Source organism: Bombus vancouverensis, chromosome 7 (assembly GCF_051014615.1).
Source record: "Bombus vancouverensis nearcticus chromosome 7, iyBomVanc1_principal, whole genome shotgun sequence".
Classification (NCBI taxonomy): Eukaryota; Metazoa; Arthropoda; class Insecta; order Hymenoptera; family Apidae; genus Bombus; species Bombus vancouverensis.
The window spans coordinates 13504694-13530437 of record NC_134917.1 but is presented as its reverse complement, the minus strand read 5'-3'; the positions used below and the strand labels follow the sequence as shown (position 1 = coordinate 13530437).

At 46.6% G+C, this 25744-nt stretch overlaps 1 protein-coding gene across 3 annotated transcripts; it reads left to right on the top strand.

Moving 5' to 3' along the window:
* The first annotated feature begins 108 nt into the window (after window positions 1-108).
* On the top strand, window positions 109-25394 carry Lrch (Leucine-rich-repeats and calponin homology domain protein). Of its 3 annotated transcripts, none has more exons than XM_033332647.2 (13): window positions 109-466; window positions 13260-13404; window positions 13490-13722; window positions 13921-14057; window positions 14149-14364; window positions 14652-14813; window positions 15196-15317; window positions 15440-15589; window positions 15662-16062; window positions 16153-16304; window positions 16387-16524; window positions 16603-16680; window positions 22555-25394. In XM_033332647.2, the coding sequence occupies exons 1-13, from the start codon at window positions 280-282 to the stop codon at window positions 22705-22707; spliced, it is 2274 nt and encodes a 757-aa protein (XP_033188538.1). In that variant the 5' UTR covers window positions 109-279; the 3' UTR covers window positions 22708-25394. The 3 variants fall into 3 exon arrangements, with proteins under 3 accessions (XP_033188538.1, XP_033188537.1, XP_076476169.1); XM_033332646.2 differs by lacking the exon at window positions 22555-25394 and adding an exon at window positions 17737-22433; XM_076620054.1 differs by lacking the exons at window positions 109-466; window positions 22555-25394 and adding exons at window positions 12845-13180; window positions 17737-22433.
* The last annotated feature ends 350 nt before the right edge of the window (window positions 25395-25744 follow it).

Here is a 25744-nt window from a genome sequence, read left to right as displayed (position 1 = left end):
GTTTAAAAAATCGATTGCAATTGCGATTCTCGAACGAAATCGAATGGTGTATCTTGAATGTTCCTCTTAAGATGGCGTCTAAACGAGGGCGCTTGAATCGTTTGCATCCATGCGCTTTGCTAAGCTGTGATCAGTAGTGCAGGAGCAAGTATCGGGAGAAGTTGGTGGGTGTCGAGTTTTTGGACCATCTTGCCTCGCCGTTTAAAAGACGAGTGGCTGGTACGCCAGGGAAGATATTCACTACCGTGCTTTCGCGTATACGTGCCCGAAAAATGTAATATGGCGATGGTCGCGTCGAACATGAGCGGCCACATACAAAAGCAGCTCACCAGAAGTCTCGAGCGAATCCTGGAGGAAGCACACTTGAGCGGTGAACTCAAGCTTAGCGGACGAAAACTTAAGGACTTTCCAAAAGTTGGGAAAACGGGTTCTAGCAAGTATAATCTTCAGGATACGGTTATTGCCGGTGAGTTTTTTTCAGCATTTTGCTCTATCATCAATTTTCCTTTCTTTATTGAAACTGACGTTTGCACGAAGATAAATATAAACCCAAAAATAAAATGTACGCTCTATGAAAAGATACTACAAATATTTTCGAACCGAAGTGTTTTTACTATGTTGTAGGAACTATATTGAAAAAATTTGTTTCCTAATGTTGTTCTGGTTTATAACAACTAGAAAGAAGATGAAGACATATTAGTAAATGTTTTGCGTCTGATTCGATAAAAGTTGTACATTCTGCCAGAGTTAACCTCGAACTCTCGTGTTTATATCACACTGCGGCACGTATGTGTCGCCGAATGTTACCCTGCCAACGCATACACTTTCCACATTACAATTGGATGTTTTATTCAACTGCAGAGCTTTATGTATCATTTTTCATTCGTTATTTCTCAGAAAACAGGCTTGAAACAATTTAATCCTACATATTAGCTTGGAAAGAGAAAACAGAAGAACGCGCATAGACAGCGTCTTTTGGAGAACGATATAGTAGTCTTTTCGTAATTCTCTAGTCTAATGACTAACGTGAAATAGTGTTACATAATACAAATGCATCTGTATTGACGGTGCAATGCACCGTGATTACGATTTCGTAGCGTTGATATCATCGTTTTAATCTTCGACTGATAAAAGAAGTAAGTGTACAAGTTAGAAACACGAAAAAGGGGCGAGGTATCTGCATATTCATTCATTCAGGTAAATTCATTTCATCTTACTTGCTGAAGAGACACATGTAGCTTTATCTAATATAAATGCATCACCGCGGTAGGTTATGATTTATATCAGACGTCGTTTTTGGACGCCGACAGCTTCTGTGAATGACAAGTTTCCATAAATCCTGATATTCCTTTTAGAAAACAACCGATTAAACAAATGCATCGTACAAGATTGTGCATAAGTAAAAAGTTCGCGATGAGACGTTATCGCGACACACCCGATGTTTCCTGTTACCGCGATAATCGTGCATTCGATATTCGTTGATATCACCGGCACACCACGAGGAGTTACGTGCGCAGAAGCATAAGAGTATATACTCCAACTTTTCAGACTATCAATATTGTCGTTAACGACCAAGGATCGTGAGTTTCGCGTCGCCTGGAGGATACTTTTGCAAATATAGAAATCGATCGATCCCCCTGACCCCGATTCGATTCTAAATATGACTCGCGACGTAAATCGGAAGATAACACGATTACTCGCCGCTAGGAATGTTTGCGTTTAACCGTGATAATGTTTCCACGACCGATACAGGTATTCGGTGTGGAAAAAATATGCGACACAGAGATATCCTTATCAGCGAGGATTACACCTTTCGAGGGTAAGTCAGCTTCATCATATCGTTCGTCATACGCGTATATTACATTCGACGACAATGGCAACAAATAGAAAGTATATATAGAAATATGTATATACAATCACGCGAGACGATCGCGAATCAACGACGATACAGATTACAAAATTTACCAACTTGCAAGAAAATGAAATTCGACGTGGATTTCAATCGTTCATACTTTTCGCATATACTACTTTGATATAAACGTATTTCATTTCCATCGATGTAGCATCGACCCAAATTATTTCTTGGCGACAGTCAACAGAGTAATATTCGTTTACGAAATTCCTTCGGGTGAAAAATTGCTTCTCTAAGAAAAGCGTTCTCATTAGTTTCCAAACCCATTGGGATGCAAACGATGAGTTTCGCAAAAGGAAAATTCGCCTGGCGTCACTGATGCGTGTTTTAATCAAGACCGTGTCGTGATTATTCTGCTGTTGCGAAGGAACAAATGATAATCGTGGCGCCTCGTCGTTGCACGGGCTTTGCCAGTAGCACCGAGTGGGGCTTATCGGTTTTCGATGGTAATTTTTCACCGAACGAAGGGAACGAGGCAATTTCGTTCGGTGTTCTTTGATGCTCGAGGGACGATCGTCCAATGGAAGGGAACTTTCATACCCGTTACAGTTTCACCGGGGTATTATCGAACCGAACGGTTCGTGTCGAGGCCGTCTTACGACGAGATATTCCGTACGATGACAGAAGGGGACGTAACTTCATTAAGGACCCCAGGTCAGTTCGTGTCGCGACGAGGGATTCGATGAACCGTGTCCTACGTTGTTCGAATCTATGTCAGCCATTGCTAAAACTAATATAAATGCATCCGACGGCAAGGAAAATTACGCACAGCCTCCGGCTATATGTTACAACGATTTCTAGCGCGGAGTATCACAAACGGTAGGCCCTGCGGTCCCCATTCACCGGAGAAACCCGTGGGTTTGATATGTCGCCGGCTATCGAAGGAAAAGCCGATCCATTGTCCGTGGCGCATACGCGAACCAGTAAAAGCAAACACAGCACACGCTGCACACGGTGCTCCGCTCTAGGAGAAAAGAGCAAAAGGAAACGAGTTGGATGCGCGAACAGACAGCCATAGAGAGAGCCAGCAAGGTGATTACTACTTCGAACAAATTGTTTCCTCGCGGTCGATTCAACATCGACTCCGTTAATGACTTTACTTGCCGCGTAATCATGGATTCCGGCGTGTTCAGCTTCGTTGAGACGAAACGGCGAAAACACGGAAACCGGTTGTCGTATCAACGACGAGACCAGGCGGATAGGCAAATAGAGAGATCGCGATACAGTCTCGCTGCGGAAAAAGCTTCTTATCGATTATGTCACGGTGCACTGCGCGCTTTCTTCGAGGAATAGAAAAGGAAGAAAAAGGGCGGGATCCTTTTTTTTATTCCCGCGAACCCTTGCCTCTCTGTTCGACATTCCAATGCGTTAACTCAACCGTATACTCTCCGAGTCGGCGCTACTTCGCGTGTGGGTACTTTCGAAATAATACTCCCCGAGATATTCGCTGCGTTTCGCATCGTCGATTTCTTAACCCTCACCGTAAGAGCCCGAACGGAGCTGCAACGCGCATGTAACATGCAATTACATCTAATTATTTTTCATCGTCCTGGACGCGTATCTCTCGGCCGATGATTTTCAGGGAGAGCAGGTGCTCGAATGGATGGAGGTGCACCGTGATTAACGAAAAGAAAGGAAGGAATTCGGGATAACTGCACCGATCGAATGGTGGCACGATTATTTCTTGTCTTTCTCTTACCTGGCTTCTTACCGTTTCCCTTCTCTGTTTCCCATTTTGTGCCGAGCCGCTCGTCTCTCTTCGAGCGCGGTCGAGTTCGCGACAGGTGTCTCTCGGCGAGAACCGGTCTAGCGAATCGAAAGCGTTTTCTTCTCGAATCGCTCCAGGCTAATTTAGTCTCGGAGACGTCACGATGACTCGAGACAGAGATTTCGATTGATTCGTTGCAACCAGCACTTCAAAGAGGGACGAGACACTAGTTCCTTCCTCTTTGTCAAACGTATTTCTCGCCCGGTCTTTCACGATGGAAGGACAGCAGGGTGCGGAGTGGCGTCTTTACAGGAGCAAAGAATGATGCGCGCGCTGTATGCAGACAAGCACGTTAGGAAAGAGAAAGAGAGAGAGAGAGAGTGAGAGAGTGAGAGAGTGAGAGAGTGAGAGAGAGAAAGGGAAAAGGAGCAGCCACCATGGTTATGGAAGAGTCCCATACGATGGGCCGGTCCGAGCTAAAGATAGAGACGCACCGCAGCTGCAGAGGCAGGGGTGCCAACAGGTCGATACTCCATAACGCGTTACATCGTTTGCATCGCCATATAGCATCGGGGTGCTCGGTTATCTCGCGCTCTTGTCTCTTTGCCAAAGGAGCACTCCTCGAAGACGAAGTCTCTTGAGTTCTCGCCAACCATCTAAGGGCGGAGAAGTCGCTTCGTTCCCCGTCCCTTTTCGTCGAACCACTACCTAACAGTAGCACTACTGGCGAACGATCACCGGAGAACGACTATTTCGCAACCGAAGCTTTCCGAGAATGGGCTGGCACGCGTCTCAAGAGGACCTCGAAACTTTAGATCTACGGTTCACGCAGCGAGCAGTAGTAAAGACAAAGTGCTGCCAGCGTTTTTTTTCAAACAAGTCGAGTACGCGTTCCGAGCGCACGCGCTTCAAGTGCTCGAACGCATAATGTTCGCGCGTTTCGACGTTGCACACGACTTTATTCGTTTATCCAAAGCGCGGCAAACATCTACTTGGCGCTTGACGAATGTCGGACGCGAACGAGAGCGCCGACGATCTTTTGGCAAACGCGAAACACACTTAATACGTGTTTGCACGCGGTATATCTATTGAAACTCTGAAACTAACGATATTTGGATCCACGTTTATCGAGGCTGTCTTGTGCGTTTCAACGAGTACTACATGCTGCTGAAGTTTGAACTCAACTTCTAAGTACTGTGTAGAAGGAGCGTGTCGGCACATTACACGCCCGTGCCGGTACTCACACCTATCCATGATATCGCGCACGTTTCGAGAGTACGCGATGAATGTTTCCGATACCGGGTGTCTTGTATCTCGTGTGCCCCCGAGATACGCCCTGTTTGTCTTTCGCCCGAGTGCCAGCACGCTCTTAATAAATACCGCAAACTACTGCTTCCTGGTTCGTCGTTCTTCCGCGAGCCAACGAGCGGCGACATTTCTCAGCGCTCGTCGAATACCGTTTAAACGGGCAATCGATGTGTGTCACGGCTAGGCAATAGCTTTCGCGTTAACTTTCGAGCAACTGCTCGTCGTTAAAAGACACATTAATTAAACACCTTGAGTTAGAAGCCGGCTCGCTAATTAGCGTCGACGAACGTGGTTCGCGGGTATAGAAGAAAGGGGCGGACGAAAGTAGTCGCGCGTGAAACCGCCGCTAGTCAAGAGCGGTAGCAGTGTCTTTGAAAACCCGGCGTTTTCAGCGGCGCTTTGCCCATTTTGCGACCCGTTGCTAATATGCACCGGCTTACGGTATATCTACGGTATATGCACCGATCTCGCGCGTATCGCGCGTGCAAGCCAACGCGGTGGTTTCGCTGCCGAGTTATAATTAGCAGTATCGCAGGGCCGTCCTAGCGTACTTGCGAACCCACTCCCGTATTTTTAATCAATTACAGTAGTACCTTGTTACTTGACTGTCGTTATCCGCGCCGTTCCTTAAAAGAATCTTCATAAAAGCGACGTTTAGACTTTAAAACTTTGGTATTTTGAGTCGAGTATTGGATATTAATGTCTCTTTCTATGTTTCTATTTAGTCTACGCAACGAAGAGATTTTTATTATAAATGACAGTGGTACGAGGTATCGTTTTCAATCAAAACGTGTAAATTGTTACCCGACTCTGCGTTACAACACGATTCTCCATCCCGTTCTACAAGCGTTGAAATTCGAGAGAGATATTCACGGTCATGACCTCTGCAACTGTGCGATCGGGTTGCCGCCGTTGCGTTTCGCGTTCCGTGAGTTCTCGAACTGGGTCAACCCTGAAACGGGTCGAAATTCGCTGATACGCGCGAGATATCACGGTAGTAGCAGCCCTCGCCAGCGTCGGTTACAAAAGATAATCGGCGTCGAGACGAGCACCGACGAGTGCCCTGCAAACTTTCACGATACAAGGGCGAAGCGATATTAGAAAATGCCCACGAACTGCTAGTATATACCGCTGAAGAGCTCGCTGTATCGGGTAACTCGAGTGAAAGATGTTTGCCGTACCGTGTTTGCCCGATCCCTGCATCCATGATTTCTAAACACGAATGCACATCCGACTCAAAGCTGCTTTAAAAAACCGGGTCACAATCGTTCATCTCCTCGCTCTTTAAAATACGAAGACGGCCTCGTTTGCCTCGTGGATTCTCTAGAATTTTAAACTATCCAGAAATCCTCGTCTCGACGTTGGCAAGAGACGGAAGCGTTTCCTGGCCTGGTGCAACAACCGCAAACGCGGTAAAACGCTTAAGTCCGTTTCGATGAGAAAGGAAGATAGGCGGGTCGATCGACCGGCCGCCAACTTAACTTGGCGTGGTTGTGTCTACTCGTGTTTTGTCCGTCGATAAATTCTAGCCGCATTGCGGATAAGAGGAAACCCTTCTCCCTCGATCTTTTGCCAGAAAGCGTGACGAACGAAACCGTTGCGTTTACGCAAAATTTTTGTACAGACCACGATTCGGTACGAAGAACACGTACCTTCTTGGAAAGCAATTCGTCGCGGCGCAGGTATCGATAGTCAAGACAGGTAGAAGAAAGGGACGGCCTCTAATTATCGTTCTAGGTAATCTCGTTTGTCAGTCCATACACGCTTCTTACGTGGCACGGGTTGAAATGAAACGGTATGAAATACTGTTATGGTTATGGTTCGGACTCTGTTGTATTGCTCGGGCTAACGTTATAGATGGCTAATGAATGTAATCATGTTATTCTTGGGTCGTCGTACGATAAGCTGCCGCCCGAAGCTTCGGTACAAGATGATCCGACGAGGTCGAGGCGTCGAATCTCTTCTTCCACGTAGAGGGTCGATATCGATCGAATCGAGCATGCGTCGATACGACATCGTTCGACGCGACACGCAATTTGTCTCGTGGCTCGGCGTTAATTTTTTAACGAGAATGACGCTACGATTATTGAACGAGGCGTGTAAACGCGGTTTGTAGCGAAATCCACCTCCAGTCGAGCGATTTAATGAAAATGACACGGTTCGTCTGTTTGAAATTTTTCTTCCGTGTCACTTCTATTCGCGAGTGTCCTACATTCCGACTCGCTCCTTTATTTCGCATTGCACCATCCTTCGTGAAAACGCGCGAATTTCTGCAGCGGAGTCGCGTTGCGTCGCGTCGCGCTTTGCAAACGATCGTCGGAACAGCGTTTTATATTTTTTTCATGAAAGACGCGACAACGTTTACGCGGTTCTCTTCTCGCGACACTTTATATCTGCGCCAGACGACTGGAATTTTTTTACTTCCCGCGCTTTGTTCGCGAAACGATTTTCCACCGTTGAACGAGCGAGTAAATCTCGCGCACGGCTTTGTTTGCATATCACGAGTTTTTTGCCGGCTCTCTGGCCGCCAACGTGACAAGAGACTGTCTCTTTTCTCTTTAAACCCGAATCTTTGAACCGGCTCTGTACGATCGCTTTTTGTACCTGTCGCACAGCCTTGAATCCCTCGACGCAACCCTAATCCATTCCTGCTCCTCTCCTGAATTTTTCCTTACCGTCTATTCGCTCGCTCGCGGCACGGCGAACCCCGAGAGTTTGTCTGTCGTTCGCCAACTGCTTTAATCTCTTTGATTTTGCTAATGCATCGGATTTTCATCGCTTTTTCATCGCTTTCGCAGCCTTCCGCTCCGCTGGCGGGCAAAAGGTGGAGAACAGATAGGGTAGCGTTCGTTACCGATTCCACTAATGCCAACCATCGGCTCTAAACTCGCGGTAACCCGAAAACTACCGTTCCAAAGATCAAAGCTACTTTTTTCTATCGTTTCGACCACAAACGCGCTGCTTTCGGCTATTCGTAGAATTCGCTTCTTCAAATAACGCTCGACCTCTGTTCGCTTTTCCTCATTTCCGTTTGGAAGAACCTCGAGGAAAGTCGATGGTCGTAGCTAAGAACACTTCGGTTCCCATTAAGTCGTTTCATTCCCGATGAGCTGGTCGTTAAAATGTATTCAAGGGTAAACAGCGTGACGTTTACGACGTACAATCAGGCCATCGAACAAAGATAAGTGGGTAGATTTGGCCGATTACTCAACGCTCCAAAATGCACGCTGGTATGCGCTTTACAAAATATTTTTCAAGTGAATTATCGTATGGGATAACGTTGTCGGTGGACTCGAAACGCGAATGCGTATCGAAGATCGAAACGATAAAGCGCGATAGATCTCTGGCCATAGAAGAGCGTACCTTTCTCTGGTTCCGGGCAAGCGACGCACGGAGCTGGGGAATCGCGGGCGTGGATAATTAGTAGGTCGTCACGCGATTAAGGCTAACCGAATCTGTATCCATGCAGCATCGTCCGTGGCTTCAATTAGGAGATACCGGGTTCAGAGCCGGCCGAATAATTCGCGTGGAAACAAATCTACAAGGCTGGCGTTTCTCCTCGATCTCGTTATCCGAGGTTAAATTAACCGACTCGTCGTTAACGAGCAGTCCCAAACGCGGCTTGTTTTGCTCCGAGTCATCAGAGAGACTTAAACCTTGGCCCTTTGCTCGAACGTTCCATCGCGATCGCCGCGATATTTACCGTCGCTGATACGTCGCCAACGGAGAAAGTGCCGTTGATTTATCAGCGATGACATCGAACAAAGGATACCTCGACGAGAGTGCGTCCTTCGGTTTAGTTTCTGGGGGGATAACGACGTACCTGCGTGGAGGGCTTTGTTTTGTGGTTACGCAGCATGGTTACGAACAAAGGGACTTGCGGTACGATCGAACCGGGCCCTTTCCAGTCATCGCGAACAACCGTAGATTTTTCGAACGCTTTGGATTTCCGTGCCACCGCGTTGCCGTCTACGGATGATCGCAGCCTAAGTTTAGCGTTTTCAACCAACGGCTCGTGATCGCAAATGCTAAACAGCCTCGAATCGTTGGTAAAGATATCGCGTTCTCTCAATACGATAGAGAGACGGCAAACTGCCATCCGATAGCAGCGAGAGGTCATTGAAAAAAAATGCTCCGTTCGAACGAAACGTTGGTCGTACCGGTGTAACGCGATATTTCGACGCGTTATCGAGCGTGGTCTTGTTACACCCCGTGCAGCTTTCGACTAGTTTTCCCTGTGTTCCAGGTCGCTCTCGGTTCTTTTCATCTCGGGTATTAGTTTTTAGGTCAAGGATGGCGGAGTCGGTGCAACCTGAAAACTTGGTTCGCGCTCGTTGCACTGAAAACGAGGTAAAAGAGGTTGGGTAAACGAGAAAAGGAACGAAGAGAAACCCACGAGAAGAGCGAAGCTTTTCGTAGGCAGCGAGAAAGAAAGCGAACGGTGCTTTAGGGGCGATGCTGGTGCTGTTGCTGCTCTTCCACGATGCTGCAATAATTGAAGCGCCGCCGTTGCCGATGAAGAAAGGGAAGCGAACTCTCGTTTCGACGGGCGAAAGAAGTTTTTACACCCTCGTGAAAGCGCGCAACGACGAATCAATTGTTCACGCTCTCGCCTTGAATTACACGCATAGAAAAATGTTAAATTAACGCGCCTGATATTTGTTCTCGTCATTCTCTCGCATCTCCGCCTATGCGTATATAAATGAATAAATAAATATCAGTAGCAGTAGATGGTAAGAGGCGCGTATTCCGTTCGCGCAGCATGATTCGTCGCATACGGCTCGCTTTAGCGTACACGCGTGTACACGAAGGCGTGCACGCGTACCGGCACGCTCGAACACGTAGCATACACAATGCGACGCACTGTTCGGCACGCATTGCCTGCCACGGTCAGTCGGCAGGAGTATGGAAACCGGCTGCGCGATACTACCTTCTTTATTTTACCTTCTCTCTCTCGGATCTTTCCCCACGTCCGAGTATAATTCATGCAACGTCGAATCACCAACTACCAGATGCTCGACGGACTCGTCCTACTAGTTTAAATGCAAAAGTCCGGTCCTCGCAACGTGGGACCTTGCGTCGCGTCGTGGCGACCGACCATCAAAAGTTCATCTAAATTCTATGAGACTTCTCGAGATAGCGCATTGGTTACTGTCACTGACTGACCGATCGGACAATAAATTTCGAGCGATCGATCGTTTCACGTCTATCGATGTTTCACCCGTGTTCCATCCAGTGTGCTCAAAGTTGTTCGGTTCCGTCCGCTTTGAGTTTGATCGAGTATGCGAGTCGTGTTCGCACTCGCGTCCTCGTCGCCGGAAGTGGCGTGTCGGTCTCTTACAAAAGCAACGGAGGCATACGTCCTTTCTCGCCTGCTTCCACCGTGGCTTCTCCGCGCTTTTCTCTTTTCGCTTTTGACGCGATCTCTTCAGCAACGACGATGGTTCAAGGGCGAAGGAAGCACCGAGCGAGCGTTCCCAGTCTATGCACGACTTCGCCACCAGAATTTCCTCCCTTTCCCTTCGCTCATGGTATTCCTCTTCGTCCTTCTCTTGCCTTTTTCACTTCCCATGTCCTCGACGTGACACGTCAGGAATTACGCTGGAAAGCAATTACCTGGCGCATGCTGCGATCGACAACTCTCGAATCGATCGATCGAGAACGCGCTATCTCTCGAATCGTCGCGAAGAAGCAATAGTACGTTCCGCGTTGAGCGTTAATCACGCTTTTACGTAGAATTGATCGTTAAGCGCGTTACCGTTTAATAATGTATCTGGAGTGGAATTAAATCGGTTTCGAGCCCTCGGACCATGTGGCTCGTTAGCGAACTTCTAACGTCGTTACCGATCATTGGTTCGCGAGGAGTTCGCCTCGCCTCGAATGATTTTATTTTCCAGCAGAAAAGCTCGGAAAGAGGGTAGCATGCCGCTCATGGGACACCTTGCGCTCTTCGTACAGCCAACCCCCTGGACGATATCTGCTATGGGGGCGTTATCGATCCGGCAACCCTCTGTTTCCACGGTTTCACGGCAGCCCTTATGCTAGCTCTTATAACCCCATATACTCCGAGAAGGATAACTTAACGTCGTTAGAGTATTTTCTCCTGCGTTTTATCCGCGTCTCTTCCCACGAACACGCTAGCTTGTTGTACGTCGACCATATTGGCCTTCGTGCATATTATATTGTCGATCTGTCGCTGAATAGCGAAGGAATCGTTCAAGGTTGCCATTACCGAACGATTTACTATTTTCTCTGCGTCTCCAGCTGTTCCGTAGTTTAATTAACGCACGAGGCAATTTTTGCCTATGGTCGTTGACCCTGTGTTTTGTATCGGCGATAGGAGCCGGCGTTTCGTGACGCGGCACGCCCAAGCAACGCCGCCACTCGCTCTCCGCTCTCGTAAATTTATGTAAAACGTACAATGATTACGGTGGTTTTGAGCCAAGGAGGCAAAAATTCTTAAAACATTGAACGTTTTGCGAGGAGTTATCTCGTTCGTGACACGCGAAAGTTTTTCGCTCCGATAACATGTTCGAACGATTAATCAAGGCTGGAACGAGTAAACTCGTTGCGATTTCGGAATTTTTATCTTTGCAATTATTAAGTTGATCAACCATATATAGCGTTCTTAATTATTAAGTATTTTAATCGTTTAAAAAAGTGTATTAATCTATAAAAATGCGATAGCTCTAATTGCACGAAGATAAGCGTTCCATTTTTTCCTAGGAAAATTATTTTTATCATCGGTCGTCAGCGTCTCTCGTCTTAGCACGCGGATTATCGTAGAAATTACTTGGCGGACGCTTTCTACTCGTACGTTACGTCGCATATACGTCCAACCCTTTACGATTGCGTGAACCGTCTTTCCGGCGTTATTGTCTTGTGCGTATGCATAAGCAAGCGAGTCGTGCGATAAAAATGCAAACACTTCGATCGCTCGGACTTCATATTCCGCCGCGTCGGTGTCGTATTATTAGCAGGTCGGAAGAGGCAGACTTGGCAGCCTGGTTAAACGCCGCTTATCCGCGTAATTGTTTTTATCGTAAAAACAAGCAACATGGACAACAGGGCCACGCCCATCCGTTGGCGAATGACAGTCTAGCAACTTTGTACAGCGTCACGCAAATCTATGTGCGTGGTATCGATCCCTGGGTTGGCCGGACCTCGACCTTGGCCCTTGGAATCGCCTGGTGCATCGACCCCTTCGTGAAACACCCTATATGTGCCACAGTTGCGAACTTCCCTATTACTACTTCTATAGCAATTAACTTTCGACGAATCGTTCGCGCTCGTTACGAAGCCGGTTGTAGAGGATTCGTTTAGGAATCGATTTCTTATCAAACGTTAGGCGAGAACCGTTTCTGTCATTCCTCGTGGAAAGTAAATAGAATCACGCAGACGACGCTCTGCTAAAAATTGTTTAGTTTCATTGGCAGAGAGTTATGGCGATGGCACAGAGACAGAATAGGGGTTTGCTATTTTCGTCTGCATCGCACCAACACCAACGGGCCGACGCCCTTGCTCGACGATTATGCGATCGACCGTGCACCAATGGTTCCAGGCTTTGCTTTTCACCCCATGGACTCGTACCTATTACGGTCGTGGGCGTGCACGAGGGAAACGCGGCTGTTCCTCGATAAGTAATAAGTCGTCGTGCAATAAGACTTGCAAATCGTGCAAATGAGAAGATAACGAACTGAGTATTTGCAAGAGAACTGGGGTATCCTGTTGACGATCGATTGGCAATTTCCGTTCCGATCGCGTAAACTGGATAGCCGAAATCGAATTTCCGAGAAAGCGGAATGAAATTTCCTCGAATTAACGTTTCAGCACTCGCGCTCGGGCCACTTTCGACACCACGGCTAGGGACCGTGGTTCGTGTCGAGGATTCGGGAAAATTATCAGATGCCGGTAGTGCCGTCGGACGCTATGAAGCGTCCGATCGATAGCCAGAGGGTTTGAAAAGCTGGCGCGAAGGAAAATGACGAGCCGAACCGTTGGCTAACCAACTCCCGGAGGAAACGGAGGCACACACACAGGCCGTGGTTATTGATCAGAAAGGAGGCTCGAAGCCAACAGCAGCTGAGCCACCCTTATCCTTTTCCTACGTTTCGAGACTGTACACGCACGTGACCGTCGCACCCCATTCATAAGAACCCCCCCACGAACCCAAGCATCACCCTAACCGGAGCACAGCTGTTGCTACGGGGAATCCTGACGATGTCTCTCAATTAAACAGGCCTCTTCAAGAAGTATTATGCTTTCCCTGTAGCGAACATCATTCGGAAGGCGTTACGCGACGAATATATCGTTGTTTCGTTCCTGTTACAGATCTCTCGAAGAACCGTTTCGCCGAATTGCCGGAAGAAGTGACGGAATTTCTGTTCCTCGAAAAGCTGCATCTCTACCACAATGCGATAAGAATAATACCGGAGACTGTGGTGATGCTGCAGTCCCTCAACTACCTCGATCTTAGGTCAGTAAGGACAGGAAGTCACGAGGCCTCTGATTCTCCGTGATGCGGGCTTAGAATTAACGAGCGGAGATGTTTTTGTTCGCAGTCGCAATCAATTGACGTCTCTACCTCGGGAGATATGCAGGCTACCGCTGCAAACGTTATTGGTCGCTCACAACAGACTGGCGTCTCTGCCGGACGAATTGGGCAGAATGTCGGCGTTGGCGGAGCTCGACGCCGGCTGCAACGAAATCACGAACCTGCCCCCTAGGATGGGTGACCTTGCGCGACTTAGGTCCTTAGATTTGAGGAGTAACATGATCGTGCACCTGCCTATAGGTAGGTAACGCCTGTTTACGGATGCTTCCGCCCGCGTCACGTCGCAGATAGGAGCTTTGTCGAGTTATCCGAGGGAACCGGGCTAACGTCCCTTTAACGCGCGCGTCAAAATTCTTCCCTTCTATCGATTCCCCACTCGCCATGTCTCACCTTGCATCCGATGCAATTGACGATCGTGAAATCGAACGTTCTGCGCAGAACTGACGTACCTGAGACTCGTAAAGCTGGATATCAGTGGCAATCGAATATCCGTGCTTCCAAACGAGATGAGAAAGATGAAGAGCCTGGTCGACTTCCGGCTGTCCGATAATCCTTTGACCTCGCCGCCTGCCTCGGTGAGCATAAGCTTCTGAATCAAACGAGATGGAGCCGTCTAATTATAGATCGGCCAATTATCCAGCCGACTATTTTCGTTTGTTTTCGCAGCTATGCATTCGCGGGCGAACGCACATCTTCAAATATTTGGAGAGACAGGCGGCGAAACACGAGAGAGCCAGAGGCGGCCGCGCGAGAAGGACACCCTTGGATGTTAGAGGTCACGCGACTCTAGACACGAGAACTCACAGGCGGCACAACGTCGACAGTGGCTATAGCACCAGCGACGGCGTCGACAAACGTTGGTCTCAAGAAATTCACAGCGCGGTTAGTTTCCTCGTCCTTCTTCTCACCCTCTTCCTATTTCTACGGTTCTTCTTCTTCGCCTGGCTCTATAACAAGTTTTTCGGCTACGAAACTTTGTAAATCCCGCTGTAGATAACAATCTGGATTCAGCGTAGAAACCTTCCTGAAACATACACACTCTCCTGTACTCTGACTGGTCCAAACATGTAGAAAGAACGCAAACAATAAACTTTGAAACGCACGCAAGCACGTATACACGGTCGACGATTTCTCGTAGTACCTCCTGCTGGACACCTTTTTGCGCGCAGGTGCATGATGGCGAGATTCGAGGGCTGTGGCGTCAAGAATGCTCGCCCCTTTCGATCACGTTGCCGCACGAGACGGGTGTGAATGGATCCTGCAGCGGAACCTCGACTCCTAGTACCATCTCGCCTGGTGAGCACACGTCTCTCGAGGATGAGCTCGGCAAGGTAGGTTTCGAATCGCTTTCGTCAGTCGCTTCCGTGCGGTATCCTGTTTGACCAAGCTTTTCTAATGGGTTTAGGCTTACTCCAAGTGTGAGCGCGTATGATACAACGTCTATATTTAGCGAGTGAATAGAATTCGCGCGCCCCTTGAAAATGATATCTGTGTTGTCAAGCTGCGCTTGGCCGTCGTTCAAGCCTCGTTGAATGACCTTAACCCATTGAAAGAACTCGCCGTCAGCGTCGCTCGCGATTAACGCGCGTAGCATCCAAGGTGGCGCGCTAGGAATGCGCTCACCTTACCTTCTCAAATCTCTCTACTTAGATTTATCTTCTCTTTCTCTCTCTCTCTCTCTCTCTCTCTCTCTCCACGAAACCGTATTTACAGGCTATGATACTGCACGATCAGTTGGAAAAGAGAAAACTGGAGAGGAGCACCTCGGAGAATGGAGCCGATGTCAGAAGACCGATGACCTCTGGCCTCTACCACGCGTCGATTACGCCACCCGGGTAAGCGAGCTGTTAATAAGCCAATCACCGTTACTGCCACTGTGCATCACGTGGTTGCGTAGTGATTTTTACCGGTTAATAGACGAGCTGAAGCATCAGATGCCTTCCCGCGTCTTTTTTAGTCCCCTCGAATCCGCTCATCTGAATCAAGCGGTGCCAGTCTCAACGAACACGCAATCCGTGCAACCGCTGCAAACGTCGATCTCGAACGCTACTACCTCTTTAATGAACGGAGATGAGAAAAGGCCGCTGAATCACATTCAAACTTACAGGTATGCGTTTGTACCGTCTAACAGATGTCAAGAAGCAACGACACACGATGATATCGCGTGATGAATTTATAGAGAGTATAAAGAGGCGTTGAGACAACAAAGGGCAAACGAAGGGCCTAGCGTGTACAGGCCACGGGAACAAGTCACTCCGCCAGACAACGAATCGCAGAGCAACGAGACAGACTTGGCTAGCAGTAAAGACGCACTTGGTATGGTCGGTAAACAGATCTTCAACGAGGAAAACGCGACCAAGAGACCAGTACAGAAGGTAACTCCGTCACGCATCAACTATCAGAACACGCCAATTATCAACGGTAGCAATAACGAATACAACAATAAGAACGGAAAGTACCTCGAGCAGCCGTATAAGAAGCCTAATTCGCCAATTAAAACATCTTCGAGCATTTTATCTTCCAACACCAGCCCGGGACACACTCCTAGGCTAGTCAAAACAGCTGTTGGTTACGTAGAAGGTAAAAAACCATTGAACAAAGGCAATGAGACAAATAGATAAACGACTGGTGTCATGCACAAGTAAATGGAATATGGATAATGTCTGCTAGGTAACAAAAGTCCCAGCAGAAACGGTGGAAGTCCAAAGTCTCCCCGATCGGTTACGTGGAACAGCAACGTGCCAGAGAAGTATTCGTTCACCATGAGAAGGGAGTTTGAACGTGCCAAGGAAGAAGCTGACTTGATCGAGCAGCTCCGAAACGTGAGTATCGGAAAGGATCGACTTTCACGCGTTTGTCATTTGTTGTAGCAAACAAGTGGCTAATGTTTGAGTTTCCTTTTAGCATATTGAAACGCGGTTGAAGATGGCTCTACCGGAAGATCTTGCTCCGGCGTTAACAGACGGAGTTGTACTCTGTCACTTGGCAAATCACGTAAGACCTCGGTCTGTTGCCAGTATTCACGTTCCTTCGCCAGCTGTGGTAAGCGTTCTCGGGCTGTTTAATCGACGCGACGATTTTCAGATTATCGAAAAATAACGATTGTATCGTAATTTGCAGCCCAAGTTGACAATGGCAAGATGCAGGCGTAACGTCGACAATTTTCTTGAGGCGTGTCGAAAGATAGGCGTCGATGAGGTAAGCTACTCACTCGATACCTCTCATTAAACAACTTCTCGAGAATTCTCGCGCTTTATCTCTCGCTAATGGTCCCGCGGCATGTATAACGCACGTTAAACCACTGTATGCTTCTACGTGGAACAAAATCATTTTTTGTTTCCCTCTTTTATTACCTAACGATTTTTTTCCGTGACGATTGTACTCGACACGCCCTGCAAACACGTTCGTGTCTTATTATCGTGAAAGCACGGCCAAAGTGTTACAAGAGAAACGGTTCGAGCGCAAAATCGAAAGAAATATAGGCATCCGTATTATCGTCGATCGAACGCCTCTTGGCAAGGTCGTAACTAACGCTTCGACAACAGCCGGTACGTTTGTCCATGATATTTCCAACAACTACTAGTCAGTCCCCGATTTTCATTCAGTCACGAGGGTATACGATTCGTCCTTTTTTCAAAATCTTTCTCGTTCCACAAATCGCAAAAGCACAAAAGTACAAAAAAAAAAAAAAAAAATGCAAGAGTTGGAAGAAGGAAGTGGAGAGAAACCAAGAAAGAAGCTTTAGTTGCATGTGCCTAGACTCGTATTCGCTTTTGTGTCGCTCGTCGCTTCATCGGAAAACGCTTTGAACGCGTCTCGTCTTAGTATCTTCACTTCTCGACGTTCTTATACGATTTAACGACAACCACGATACCACTTCGACTGGCATAAATTCCGAACTATGCCCGCGCTCTTCGACTATCTTCCAAACTAGCTATTCGCATTTGTATCTTTTTGAGATAGGAACCAGAATTGGGTACGTTCGTCGTAGCAACGATACGTATGAAACGATACCCAAGTCTGGCATTGCTCACTTTCTCGATGAAGCACCTAAATCGAACGATTTTCGTGCAATGTTCGTCCGAAAGAGGCAAGTTTTCGCAAAAGGTTCGAATCGTTGATTTCGAGGAAGGTGTCGCTTCGAAGAAGTAAGAGTGATAAGTGGACAGGGTTCTGTATCAAAACGAGAACGTTCAGAACGACCAGCGACGTAGTAGAGACTGGGACTGAGTAGTATCGTTGTTGGTGTTGCAGGAGGTGTTAATGGACGCGGACGCAATCATGGACGTGGGTTACATGGACGCGTACGGGCTGGAGGCTCTGGCGCGTCTCGTCTCCGCTCTTCTCCTTTTCCGCGACGAAGGAGAGAACGATACCGAAGAATCGGCCGCAGGTTCATCCCATACGATTCAGGATCGCGTTCTATCCGCGATGCTTTTTGCCACATTCCTATCCACCTTCGTTCTGCTCTATCTCTTTCCCATTCCCGATTAAACGCAAAACAAAAAGAAAGACAAAAGAAAAGAGAAAAAGAAAAAGAGCGACCAAGACGAGAACGCCAGAGTGCAAAACGATGGAACGAACGACGCTCGCAAGAGAAAAGCACAATCGAAGATTACTCTGGGATTACTCCGATATATCGACACGCGACGCGACTTGGTTCGGTGCAGCGACTCGGGAAACACACGGTTTCTTATAGTTTTCTGGTTAACGTTCTGTCGGCAATTTTTCGGTTCGTTCGCCGAGCCGTCGAGTCGCTCGATCGAGTTACTGCACGACACTCTTCTATCCACTTCTTCTACCCCAATTAGTACTCATAGAGCGGCATGATATTTTTCTAATTTTATTTTCTTTATCCTTCGTTTGCTTTGTCGGGCGAAGAACGGGGTCGAGTGTCGCGCAGAGTCATCACACCCCTTCCGACATCGATCTTAATTGCGAGTTTATTTTAAGCACGATACGTACGATACCCGAAAGAAACGTATCGAGAGCTATTTACCGTTGTCAGAAATGTCTCGTTACCCCAACTCGACGTAGTTTCGCTACTTCTAACTTTCCTTCTCGTTTTTCATCGCCTTCGTTTTAAACGAAACGCCATCGAATCGAGACACTCGAAACTTTTTATCCGCGTAGAGACGTTTAATCAGTGTGCGATCGATCGTTGGTCTAATTAAGAAGCAACTGAGCGCTTTCGCTTGTATATTGGATTTAATTTACATCGACTACGTCACAGCTGTAGCTTGGACAAGGTTGTTCGTTTGTTTGCCTTCGTCGTTGTGGCTCGAGAGAGACGCTTAAAACTTTCGACGAAATAGTATTCGGTAGCCCCTTAAGTATCGAAAGGCAGCTTGATCGTACATTTAGTCCGCCTAGTTGTAGAAGCGGCTACGTAGTGCGCAAGTTAGTTAACCGTTTCTGTTTTGGTATAAGGCCTTTGACGGGGACTCGAGCGTAGAACGTTGTTCTCGAGTTCCGATCGTTGAACGCGAACATTTTACGATGGAATAGAACGTAAAAAATGAAAAAAACAAAGAAAAAAAAATCAAAGAGCGCAATCAAAGCTGTTGGACGCTCGCATATCAGATGGAATCGCCTGTATGTACCTTGTATGTATGTACCTTGAACAGACGAATCGTTCGTTGGAATGGCTGGATCATAACGACCGATGAGATTTATCGTCGAGCAGGATCTGTTGAGAAAATAGTATTTTGCTACGCGAAGGGACGGTGTTCGAAGCGGCGTGTCAGTGTGCAATACTCGTTCGAGAAATCTTCCATCGGTGTCGGTAGCTTCGGGTTCGAAATAATTTCTCTCGATGACGGAATCAACGAATCAATGGAAAACAGAGAAATAAGCGAATCGAATTCTCCCAACTGGTATTGCGGCATCGTCTGGAACCCGTGACGTGTCTAGAATCACGCCAGAATGGCAAAGTTCAAAGAGAAGAAAGACGAAGGAACTTTCGTGTATACCTCGGATGGTAGTATTTTTTTAACGTTCGACCAATACAAATCGCCTACGGCTCTTTCAGGATTGATGGGTCTGTGATAGGTAGCCTTCGAGTACTACAGGATTCGCAACAAGGTGCTAGAAATCTCTTTAAGTTCAAAGATTTCCTATTTTGGTACGTAGGTTTAACGCACATTCGAACTCGAAAGGAATTTCTCATTCGATCATTGTTTTATCGTTTACGAGTTACGGGCAGTATTGCGTCCCTCCCCAACGAGATCGCGGCAACGATAAATCTTCTTTCTCTTTCTCTTCGTCTCGACCGAGGCAAGTAAACATGGCTTTTCGTTGAGGGAGGGACGTGCAAACGAGAGCACTTACACCTCACCGACCAAGCAATTCGGTCGTAGACCTAAGATAATCTCCATATTTTCATATAAACGCGTTTAACGTAACAAGAAAACAAAAGTATCGTAGCGGACGTACAATACGTATATCGTCTAGAATATACACGCGTCTAACTTATTCTACATATATTCGTACGATAAGTATTATATTGTCTACGTTAAGGAACTTAAGGAGGAGCGGGTCGCTTAGATCGAGTCTTCGGATTGCCGGAGGTCTTTGCTTCCGGTTGTCGCTCCGCAGACGCGTCGAATCGAATACATTGCGGTAGATTAGTGCCAAACGCGTCAGACACTCGAACCGTGTAGTACGCGTCGCGCGACTCTGTTTCTCCGAGATGCTTTTATATCGCTGCTAGTACGTCGAATAAAACGGTACGAATGAACACGTGGCCTCAAACACGTATCGAGGATTATCTGATCGAGAACGCACAAAGGAATTTTTACGAGAAATCAATCGTTTCTACTACGGTCTAATACGACGGTCTATTTACAAGTAGAGACGTACAAATTTGTTTCTCTTCTTCTTCTTTTTAGATATAACACGTTGGCTCTTCTTGTATGGAATTTCTGCGTTTCCAACTGACCGTAGATCGCGTGTTCGCGAGATGTTTCTATGACACGACGAACGAACACACGAGTTGCTAAGTTTTGAGAACGCAAGGCGAGCTGCATCTTCCAGAATACCGCGTTACTTTGATCGTAAAGTTTCATTTCGTTTCAATTCGGGCAACTAGCATCGGTCGGCGGTAGAACGTTTATGAATTTTCTAGTCTCTGGTATTACGTACTTCTAATCGTTCGTTAAGTTCATCTCCGGTTCTAGTCAGCTCGACTTGTTCTTTTTTTTTTATTTTAATCTTCGTTCCCATCTAAGTTATACGCAACAAGTCTCGTACTCACTGGGTGACTTAACGTTTAATTCGTTACTTAATTTTCTTCGTTCCTGCTGTCTCTTCCACTACTACTCTTCCGATCGATTTCGTTGTCGTTCGTAGACTGCTTGGGCGTTAATTGTCCGTGAGGCTCGCTAAACAAAAATTCCCAGATGCATCCAAAGATCTTATCGCTTGAAAATAGGAATCGTTTCGACGAAGCTAGCTTAAAGAAGAGTCGCGACGATATCGAGTTGAACGGCGACGATCTCATCAGTATTATATTCTTTTTATTTTTTTTTTGTAACGATCGGACAGGACGTAATTACATCGAATTAATCGCAACCGTAAGACTGTTTATTTCACTTTAATTTACCTTTTATTCTGTACGACGTCTTCTGCGCTCTGACGCAGTGGTTTTCTTCTTTTACGATTAGTTGTCGCTTCCACAAGAGGCTGCGTCCTTCTATCTGCTCGCAAATGGGCGCAAGTAGAAAAGACGAGCGATGAGGAAACCGAACACAAGATCATTCCGTTGCATTAGCTTGTATAATTGTATAATTTATGTAAAGAACAGAGAGAAAGAATAAGAGAGCGTATATATACATATAGAGATAAATTATATTATATTATATTATATTATATTATATTATATTATATTATATATTATATATATATTATTATTATATTATATTATATCATACTGTATTGTATGGACACAGATATATGGTACGTTGATACTATTTTTCTCTTTGGTCGTTTTTTTGTTTCTCAAATTGTACTACGTAAGCTAATTCGTCGCAAATTACGAGCTTAGATCACGATCGCTCTTTAAAACTCGGTGCTTCATTTTTTATCTTGTTGTTTTTTAAGCTTAAGCTTTTTTGTACGATTATCGGAAAGAGAAGAAAGGCCTCTCTTATTATTTAATTCATGTTCCTTCGAACGATCGCGTCCATCCATCGAGTCGAACGCTTGAACAATCCCTTCGTGCTCGTTGCACGATACACAGCATGATCGATAGACGGTACGCGTTCGTTTTCTCTAACTCTCTCTGTCTCTCTCTCTCTCTCTCTCTACTTTTCCACTTTTGTACGATCGAATCTGATTGAACTGCCAGCAGCACGTTCGTCCAACGATTTCACGATCACAGCGATACAAGGACAATCGTCGAAACGACCATTGCTCGTGTCTTCTCTACTTCTCCGACTCTACTCGCACAATGGGGCATAGTCGGGCGATAACGACGATCACTCCTCGCCGCGTGAACGGTGAACGTGGGCGGCGTGTCTCGTGTTTCGTTTCTATGCCACACGCGCTAAGAAAAGGCGGCTACGTTGCCGCAGCGAAATCGAGTCGATTCGAACAAATATCACTTTCTGCTTATCGGTTCAAATTTTTACACGACTCTGGATTTGGCTCCGTTCGAATAATTTGTATAGCGCGAAAGCGAATGAAACGCGCGCGCTCGTGCGAGCTCGATCGGTTGGATGGCCTGGAACAATCGAGCACGAGTCGCGGCGTCTCTATGCTTCCCAGTGTCGCATAGTTCGCGTGCCGGAGAACAATCGTTGGGAAACTCTTTGTCTCGCCACTCGAACAACAGTGCTACTAACGATACTCGGTTTTACTTTCGAGAGACGTACTCTGTAACACCGATTGTACGACTATCATAACGATTGTAATACTATTTCCACTGATAATAAAATATTCTTTTGGTATAATCGCTTGAGCATGATGACGAACGGTCGTCACCTGAACTACTATCCTCAGACGCGACGATTTCATGCCGGCTCTCGATAGACTTGGATTAACGAAGAACGCACGCGTGCTTGTCATTTTCAGAATCTCGTGTGCTGCGCTAGCGACGTTCTGGAAGGAGGTCGAGGTGTGGTTCGCGTGGCTGTCACGGTCTCGGAATTGCTCAGGTTCCATCAGTCACGGTCCCCGTTGCAGACCACGTCATCGTCGAACGTGCCGAACCACGTATCCGCTTAGCGCCAGACTATATAAAGTCGATATGGCGAGGAAAAAAAGAAAAAAGATCGTCGACCACAGCGGGAACGGACTGGCGGCCACGTTTTCCAATCTACCGCACGTATATCAAGGAAGGATGGACCCAGCAGCAGCAGCAACAGCAGCATCGTGCTGCGTTTCTATATACTCGAGGCACGCGATTTCATAGCGCGTACAAAACCGAAGGAAACGGCGCGCTTCTTGGTCCAACTTCTCGATCGAACAATAATGCCATAGGGGACCGATAATCTCCACACTTTTATACTCGTATTGTACGCGTCAGGTAATCGCGCGTCTGATCGCCACCCAGCGACTTTTTCCAAATCAAAAGAAAAATGCAATGACGCGGCTATTGGACGCAACTGGTAGACTGCGATTAATCATGACACTCGATTATATAGTTGTACTATGAAACTTTTATATGTGAAAGACAAGACAAGTATCTTTGTACCAGAGAGCGAAAAAGTAGCAGGAAACTAGGATATAAAATCGTAGTGGAGTTTTACACGAAGAATAGGCTACGACGCGCGAATGCAACAGTCATACGAAGAGTTAGTAAATATCGGAGACACTTTTTTCGGGCTCGATTTTCCGAAGCCACGAAGCAATGAAAAAAGTTCCTAGGCGCGTGTAACTAATGCGCTTTCATATTTCGTACTTATCATACGTTAATATCAGCCCAAGCATTATCTAGATCGAGACGATTGTTTTTCAACGATTATCAGAAGAGGATCGCAGTTGCGCGAACTTTTTTCGTTGTTCCACAGTTCAGGTTCACTCCCAATAAAATGTCTCCTATATCTATTAACAGAGTTTGTATATCCGTGCTTTCTAAATAGCTGGTAATTACGAGGCATTTCGATATCGTAACGTGGAACAATCAAATCAAAGCGCACGACGAACGATAACGCGGTTTTCTACTCGATCGAAACGAACCCGTCGATATTCTATCGATATTCTAATTATTCCGCAATTAATCCAAGTATGTATATATATATATATACTTGCAACAGAGGATGAATTCGCGTAGCTTAGAACGGAGTTAAACCGACAGAAATTTACGCGAATCGTCTCGTTCCAAGAGATTCGATATATTTTTATTTATCGAGCGATACTCGGTTCGTTTGTTCCGCGACACATTAACGATTTCGTTCACCACCTAACAGAATACTAGAAAGCTGGGCTTTTGGTCATGGTTTTTAGTCTCGAAACGATACATATGCGATCTACTGCGGATTAAGTAGGTTTCTGCGTGAGCGGTAAGTTAGTTAGGGCGTTTTCAATACTATCGACGATCGATAACGAGCTCGGTCGGCTGATCGAGATAGATTGTCGGCAACGAGTACTAAACAGGTCGTTGGTATATTAAATATAATTGGTTCGTTTATGTAAAATTAAGGCCTAGGTGTTCACGGCAACGTGTAGCGTAAGCGTTGCAACCTTCTTTTATCTAGTGCGAGACACTTAACCGTTTCTTTCCCTTTCTCTTTTTTTTATATATCTTCGGCGCGTATTCGATATCGAGCTGTCTTTATCGTCGGAGTAACGATTTCGGATACTGCCACGATTTGATAACAATTCCCGAAACGATAAAACCCCATTAGGTGCTAAGCGTAATATCGTTAGCTGTAATTTCCTATATCGTCGCAAGGTTCGTTCAGAATCTTCTTTCCTTTTCTTTTTTTTTTTTTTTTTTATTTCGTTTTATTTAGAAATGATCGCGTAAGAGGAATACGAAGGATCTCATGCGTCGTGATTGGTAAGGAGTCAAGCGATTACGCCTCGGTGTCTCGTCGAAGTGTTTCAATGCTCGTTAACGTTCCCGAACTCATCGGCGAGACATCTACCGTAGAAGATTGTACCGTGTATTCGTATTTATTGTGCCAAAGATATACCCTACGTTATATACGTTAATTTTTCTTTCTATTTCTCACCGAGGACGAATCTCTGCAGGAAAGAAACAACGTTTCTGAAATAACTTCGAAGAACGAAGAACGCTACCGAAACGTCGAAGAACCTTCGACGAGGTACGTTGGATGTACGATGCGTGGTCGAAACGACACGACGATCACGCGCCGCTCTGTCTGTCTGATCGAACGTCCGTATCTCCTGCGTCAACTTGCAAGTGGAATTAGACGCGATTCGCTCTCGTCTATACGAAAGTACGTACGTGGACCGCAGCTGCGTCACCGTACCGGACTTTCTACTAATCTTCTTTCGATTTCCCCCTCTTTCTCTTACCTCTTCTCGCTCTTTAGCCCGATTTCACCCTTACGTTTAATTCGTTCGATCAGCACCTCTCGTTTATAGGTATATGCGAATTCGTCAAACGACGCATCGCTGCGGAATTGTATCGTTCGCTGGAACGGCGTTCGCGTTTCTCAGAAACGGACGCGCCGTTATGACGCGACTGGCCATCGTTTGGGACGTCTCGATCGAGCAGGCCATATCGCCAACAGTATTACCGATCATCCCACCGATAGAAGACTCCTCCAAACGTGTTTCAGAAAAATCTCCCACCGTTGTGATAATCGCGTTCACCGAGTCGATCGATTCGTACCAAACGTTTGCCCTGCGATTGATACCTAAATACACCGCACGTAATATATTTAAAGATTAACGGATACAGTGTATAAAAAATAAATCGAAAAAAGTCTACGTATGTCCAACTGTCGGCGTTTCTTCCCTCCCTGGAAAATCCGCTCCCTTCGCCTCCGTTAACCACCGAAACTGACGGCGAGCGTCAGGAACCTCCGAGGGTTTTTAGTAACAGCCTCTCGATCTGGATCGGTCGTGTCGCGCTCAGGGCTCGAGGAGGGATTCGAGCGAACCTAAGACAAGAGAAAGACGATCCGTGGTGCGACTCGTAGGTCGTTCGAGGCGGTAAACGACGTGGGTGGATCACGATAGGCGGAGCTGAAAGCTCGAGAAAACTCCATTTTGTTCGAGAAGGGCGGTCTCGGTGTTCCACCTTCCCCTCTACCAGGTGGTACCACCTTGGGACACGATCGACCTCCTC